The sequence below is a fragment of the Diceros bicornis genome, chromosome 15 (assembly GCF_020826845.1).
Source record: "Diceros bicornis minor isolate mBicDic1 chromosome 15, mDicBic1.mat.cur, whole genome shotgun sequence".
NCBI classification, from domain to species: domain Eukaryota; kingdom Metazoa; phylum Chordata; class Mammalia; order Perissodactyla; family Rhinocerotidae; genus Diceros; species Diceros bicornis.
Genome location: NC_080754.1, coordinates 21,982,066 through 21,988,671, shown reverse-complemented (window position 1 = coordinate 21,988,671; position 6,606 = coordinate 21,982,066). Strand labels below are relative to the sequence as shown.

Here is a 6,606-nt window from a genome sequence, read left to right as displayed (position 1 = left end):
AGCACAGAGAAGCCTTCAATCAAGACAGTCGCGCTCCGATTGGCCAATGAAATTGAAGGCTCGGCCGTCCATACTCAGCTCTGATTGGCCTACAATCCCGGAACAGGCGTTAACTCCGGCAAGGTTGTGGCAAGATGGCGTCCCTGGATCGGGTGAAGGTACTGGTGTTGGGAGACTCAGGTGAGCGGTTTAACCCAACTCTGGGGCTCCCGGCACTTTTGAGTTATTCGATAACCTTCCCGCTTCACTAGTCCCTCCCCTCCAACTAACTGGCTCCGGCCTGTGGCTGAAAGCCCTCTCAACCCTCAAGACTACACTTCCCAGAGGACTTTGCTCTGACGCAGCAGCGGCGCCGTGTGGGTGGGGGGCTTAGAGCCCCGGCCCTTCTCCGCCTTGGAAACTCTCCACGTTGGTCTCCTTGGCGACTAGCGTGTATTGTCAATTCCTTTGTTTTAAAAGATATGCTCACACTGAGTACTGTATTGGGCGTCGTGCAAAGGAGACAGAAGTTAGGACTATGCCCTCAAGAGATTTTGTTCCTTAAGGAGGTCAAACGGGCACTAAGAAGGATGACACTTGTCAACCGAGTAAAAATCACTACAATTTAAGCCTCAGATATTTATTTGGGCAATTAGAATTGCAGTTTGAGAGACACAGATTCAGATAGAAATCCAAAACATGTTCCGCTAGGGAGTAAAAGTCAGGGGCTTTTAAAGGCAAAGGGAGGTTGTATTACAAAGAGTTTTAATTGCAGTTGGAGGCAAAGAGCTAGTCTTGGCTAAACATTGACTGCTTATTGATTCTATCTTCAGAAAGTCCACATCCTCAGTCTTTGCTACCTGGTTATCGATTCTCCTGCTGACTTCTCAAACAATTGCTTGTAAAACAATTGCAGTTTTGGCCCGGTCCAAAGGTTTGGCCCAGTCCAGTGTTCAAGACAGCAAAGCAGTTTTTCTGGAAAGGCAGCTCCAACTCTAATGGCTCCACTGTAGTCAATTTTTACACACTGTTCCAAATGCGTTGCATGCATTAACTCATTTAATCCTGAGATCAGCCCTATTACCCTATTTTACAGGTGAGAAAAGTGAGGCAGAGAGATGTAAATGATAGAACCAAGTTGAACCCAGAGTCCCTGTACTTTATACTAAGCGATATTATGAAATGAGATATTGGGTGGTAGTCCTATTTTACTCTCAGCTGGGCTTCTTTATTTCTTTGTTCTCTTTAATCGTAATTGAAAGTCCATTATGTGCTAAGTTGTAAGAAATAGAGAAATTAAGATAAAGACCATATTATGAAGCTAAGCCCAATTTAATCCTAGTGTTAAAATTCTTCTTTTGACACCTTGGACATTTGAAAACTAGAACTGAAGTCTGCATTTCTCCCTCCCCCCTCACTATCTTCTCTTTCTCACTATAACCTCCACTCCTATGCTCCTTAAGAAATTGGAATAAATGCTAGCTGTGCATTTCATAGATTTGCTTTTCTGGAGTTGACCTTTGAATGTGTGCTGTGAGCAAAGACGTTGTGCCAGATGATTGGAAGTGGAGAGGACATACCCCAAAGAGCTTGAGAACTAGCCTTAAAGAACTGAACAAAGTTGTTAGGGAGAGGAGAAGGTTAAGAACGTTTTCACGTTGCCTGAAGACTATTTGTATTGTGAAAAATTTTACAGAGAGCATTGTTTAATATTCCCTTAAGAAAGTTGCATTAGGAAATTCTATTGACCTAATCCAATTTGTGTCAATTCCAGTTCTTTAGCTTGAAGTGGTGATGTTTATTTAATAAAATTACTCAGTTTTACGGATGAAGAAAGTAGTGGTAGTTTGAAGAGACTTGGCAAGAGTATCATCAAGTAGGATTTAGAACTGGAATCCAGAGCTAACATGGTTCTTTATGATATGTGAAGTGGGTGTTCTCACTCATCTATAATTCCCTTTTCCATTGCATCTAACGATCCTTCCATGTTACATATTGTTGGAACTAGTCGGTTTTTCTTTTTTTTCCTCCAAAAATACTTGAGTACCTATTACATAGCAGGCACTGTATTAGGTGCTGGGGTTATAACTGTGACATCAATGCATTACATAACAGAGTTGAATTGGCTGCTGCATTAAATGTAGAAAAGTGATCAGGCAATTAGTAAGCTTTTTTTTTTTCCCCATTATAGTTTAGTTATAAAACAGAAGTCTCAGCCATGCCCACCAGGAAAAGTGATTAATCTCGTCACACATTCAGTGATGTTAAGCTATGTGCCAAGTCAGTTACTGTCTTTTTATCAGTTCCCTTTTAACAGTGATTTGCTATCTGACAGGTTAGAATATACTTTTTACACTTCATCTGCCTTTGTATTCAAACTTAAAAGTTTACTTTTGAATAAAGGCTTATTTCCCTCATGAAATTTTGAGGATTTCACAAATTTGTAAAGGAATGACTTGGGACTTAGAGATTTGTTTTTGTATCCCATAGAGATATTTGCTAATTTAGTTAGGAATCATGAAAGTGTCAGTAATCCGCAAATACTGTTTTCTCTTTGTTCTTTCAGAGATAAGAGATGAGCATAACACATTACCAACAATTATATTTGGAGCTGGTATTTATTTCATTATATTGGGCCTTTGTCCCCCCAGCAAACCAAGTGCATTCTTTTGATCTAATTTAGTTTTAATGGTGAAAACACAGAATCAGAACCTCCCAAAATTCTTAAATAAATAAATAGTTAGCCATTGTTCCTGGTACTTCAGTTGTTCTTACTGTTGAGAGTTCATCCAGTGTTAGATAACTGTTATCACCCAAAGTTAATTCATGGAGAGCTATACAGTATTACTGCATAAAGATGTTTACTCTGACACAGTTAAGCGTTACTAGAAGCTCAAGCCTTGCATCAAGCTGATAACTAAATGCCTAGATATATGTCTCCAACATAAACCTGCGTGCAAACACAAACATCAACAGCATGCCCTGAAGGTCACAGATGGAATGCAGTAAATACAAAGACAAAGCTAAGTTTGAGTGCACAAAAATCTTAAATGTCTGTATGTAAAAAAAGAAGAAGAATAAAAGGGAAACCTGGAAAATGTTTCATCAGTTACAGGAGACCGCTAATATATGAGGAGGTTGTGTAAACTGATAGCACTAAAACCCAGTAGATAAATGGGCAGAGCACATGAATAGATAATTCATGAGAGAAAGACAAGTGATTAGCAAAGATGATCATAATGTGTATCTTTACCAGAAGGTAGAGAAATGCAGACTAAAGCGAGATGTCCCTTTTTTTCTCTTATCAAATTAACAAAGATGAAAAAGCACCTACACAATAGTGTTGAGGTACAACAAGACCTGCAGGCCTATGTGTATGTCTGGTGGCAGAGTAACCAGATGAAAGCTGTCAATATATATCAAGAACTTTAAATGTGCACTTCCTTTTACATATTAATTTCACTTCTGGGAAAGTATACTAAGGAAATAATTTTAAACATTGAATAGAAATCTTTTCTTAGCATAGTAAAATTTCAAAACACCCTAAATATCTAATAATGAGGAAGTGGTTAAGTAAATTGTCATGTCAACTCTCTGAACTACAATGGAAACATTAAAAATGTTTAGGAGGATTCTGTAGTAACATGGAAAATTTTAGTCACTAAATAAATACTAATTAAGGCCATGTTCTGAGTACTGGAGATAAAAAGATAAGTAAAACCCAGTCCCAGTCCTCAGAGAACTTAAACAGAGTGAATAAAACCTATAAACAAACAAGTGCAATAATGTGTTTAAGTGCTCTGTAGAAAAATGTACAGGATACAGTGGAGACCCAGACGATGGTGGATGATGTGCTCAGTTCTACCTGTGTGGAGTCAGAAAAGACTTTATAACTAGAATGTTGCTGAGTCTTAAAAATAATTCACCAGGCCAACAGAGGGGAAATGGAGGGGGAGGATGGAAAGGATATTCCAAACAGAACCAGCTGTGTAAACAAAGGCTTATGTTTTATTGTTGCTAAGTACACTGTGTATATATTCACGGTAACAACCTGCTTACAGAAAAACCCTGCTTATGGAATTAAATAAACCTACATGTTGACAACAGTGCTCTTCAGGTGATTTTTTCCTTTTTTTAATACTTTCTAGATTATCTGTAAATATAACTTTTTATAATAAAAAATAAACGTAAGTGATAGTTGCATACACACACAATGCACACAAAGGGATGGTCTAAATTTTGATACAACTAGTGATGCATCAAGATTCACCAATCATGCTTGTCATGATGGTATCTTAAAATGCTGTTAATTGAATGAGTGACTACACATGGACGTACAGGGAGAACTCATTTCCTTTCCTCTTCATACAGATCTCAGAATGCTAGCCCTAGCATTAATAACTAGATTGCCCTCAATCCAGGAGCTCTAAAAGAAAATAAAATGCTGCCCTAAGATAAAGGGCCATGTTGTAGAAGGAGGGAGTAGAGTTGTTCTCTTTTTCCACAGGGTAAGTCTGGGCCAAATGGTTGGCTCCCTTTTAAAAATCACTGTGTGGAAGAACTCAAGTGTCTTAAGTATGGAATTGTGAAATATGAGTCCCTGTTACTGACAGTGTTCAAGCACAATCTGGAAGACTATCTAACAAGGTGCTGTGGTAGAGACTTCTGCCTTGGTGGTCAGGATAGAGGATGACCTCTAAGATCTGTTAATATTCTACAATTCTAAAATAGGCTAAATAGATGAAATCATTCGAAAGGAAAGGGATTAGTTCATATGAAATTTCCCTAGACTAGTACTCAAAGCGAGGCCCTTGGACCAGTAGCATCAGCATCACCTGGGAATTTGTTAGAAGTGCAAAATCTTTGAGCTCCAAGACAGGCCTGCTGAATCGGAGACTCTAGGGGCAGGACCCAGCATTCTGTGTTTTAATGAGCCCTCCAGGTGATTCTGATGCTAAATTTAAGAGAACCACTGTCCTCGACCATCTTCTCTTTATCAATAAAGCTTATTAAATGGTTGGTATGGTGAAATCCTTTAAACAGCCATACTTTACATACCATTATTACTGCATATTCTCAATCTTGTTTTTGCCATAATAGATTTCAGCGTGTCTCTTATATGACCAGAGTTCTCATATCTTTTTCAGGGGTTGGGAAATCTTCACTAGTTCATCTTCTGTGCCAAAATCAAGTGCTGGGAAATCCATCATGGACTGTGGGCTGCTCAGTGGATGTCAGAGTATGTGTTTCTTATATTTTAGTTTTTTTGTAGTCATGTTAAAGATAACTCCTTCAAACTGCATGATCAAATTACAGTACTCTAGTCAAGACTAAGTAATAATAATGCCTGAGCTTTATTAAGCACCTATTCTGTGCTAGATACCATGCCAAATGCTTTACATGTCTTTGCTTATTTAATCTTTTTTGAATTGTGAGATATAGCTACAGAAACTAAGGCATAGAGGAGTAAAGTAACTTGACCAAATTAACTCAATGCGTAACAAGCGACGTCAAGATTTGATCCCAATTAGTCTGATTCCAGAGATTTCAATTTTAATTACTATGCTATATATCTAGAGTTCACTTAACATGTTCCATAAATAATTCTGCCTAAGCCTCTGCCACTGAGACAGCCAACTTTTGGCTAGAAATATAGTATAAAGGCAAAAGCTTCTGTATAGGTCATCTGTTCCACTTCACATATAGGAGACACAGGTGCAGTTTCCATTGAATTAAGTATCTTCCCAGATATTGTTGGTGTTTGCTAATTCCAGCTCATCCTAAGTGTCTCTTCTGCTGGCATACCTCTCTCTGTTGAGCTAAGAAATAAATAGAGAAGGAATGGTAGGTAGCTAGATTGGCAGTTATTTTCCTTCAGTTCTTTGAAGCTGTTGTTCCAAGGTCTTTGACTTATATTGCTGCTAATTAGAAGTCTTCTGTCAGCCTAATTATTATTCATTTTTAAGGTAATTTCTTTTCTCTAGTTGCTTTTAAAAGGTTTTTTTTAATAGCGTCTTTGATGTTCTGTAGTTTCACTAATCTGTGTCTAGGTGTGGATTAGTTTTTAGTCATCCTATTCAGAAGTTGTTGTGCTTCTCATATCTGTCTTCATTTTTCAAAATTTTCAGCCATTGTTTGTTTGTCTTCCCTCATTCCCTCTATCCTCTCCTTTTGAACTTCTGTTAGATTTTTGTCCTCTATATCTTTTTTTGTGTGTGTGAGGAAGATCAGCCCTGAGCTAACATTTGATATCAATCCTCCTCTTTTTGCTGAGGAAGACTGGCCCTGAGCTAACGTCCGTGCCCATCCTCTACTTTATATGGGATGCTGCCACAGCATGGCTGTACAAACAGTGTGTCGGTGCACGCCCAGGATCCGAACCGGCAAACCCCAGGCCGCCACAGCGGAGGGCACGCACTTAACCGCTTGTGCCACGGGGCCGGCCTTGTCCTCTATATCTGTTAATTGCACTTTTATGTTTTCTATTCTTTATTTCTCCTTGGTGCCTTCTGGGTGATGTACTCATATGTGCCTTCCAGTTAACCAAAAATCTCTTCAACTATGTCTAATTTGCTTTTTAATATATCCACTCAGTTTTTCACTTTAGTAACTGTAATTTTTAATTTC

At 38.5% G+C, this 6,606-nt stretch overlaps 1 protein-coding gene across 1 annotated transcript in view; it reads left to right on the top strand.

The window, feature by feature from the left end:
* The first annotated feature begins 102 nt into the window (after positions 1-102).
* The window catches only part of RABL3 (RAB, member of RAS oncogene family like 3), a 37,299-nt gene continuing 30,795 nt past the window's right edge, over positions 103-6,606 (top strand). The window contains exons 1-2 of the mRNA XM_058555873.1: positions 103-180; positions 5,127-5,218. Of these exons, the coding sequence (XP_058411856.1) occupies positions 135-180; positions 5,127-5,218 (138 nt within the window). The 5' untranslated portion in view covers positions 103-134. The remainder of the gene's footprint in view (positions 181-5,126; positions 5,219-6,606) is intronic.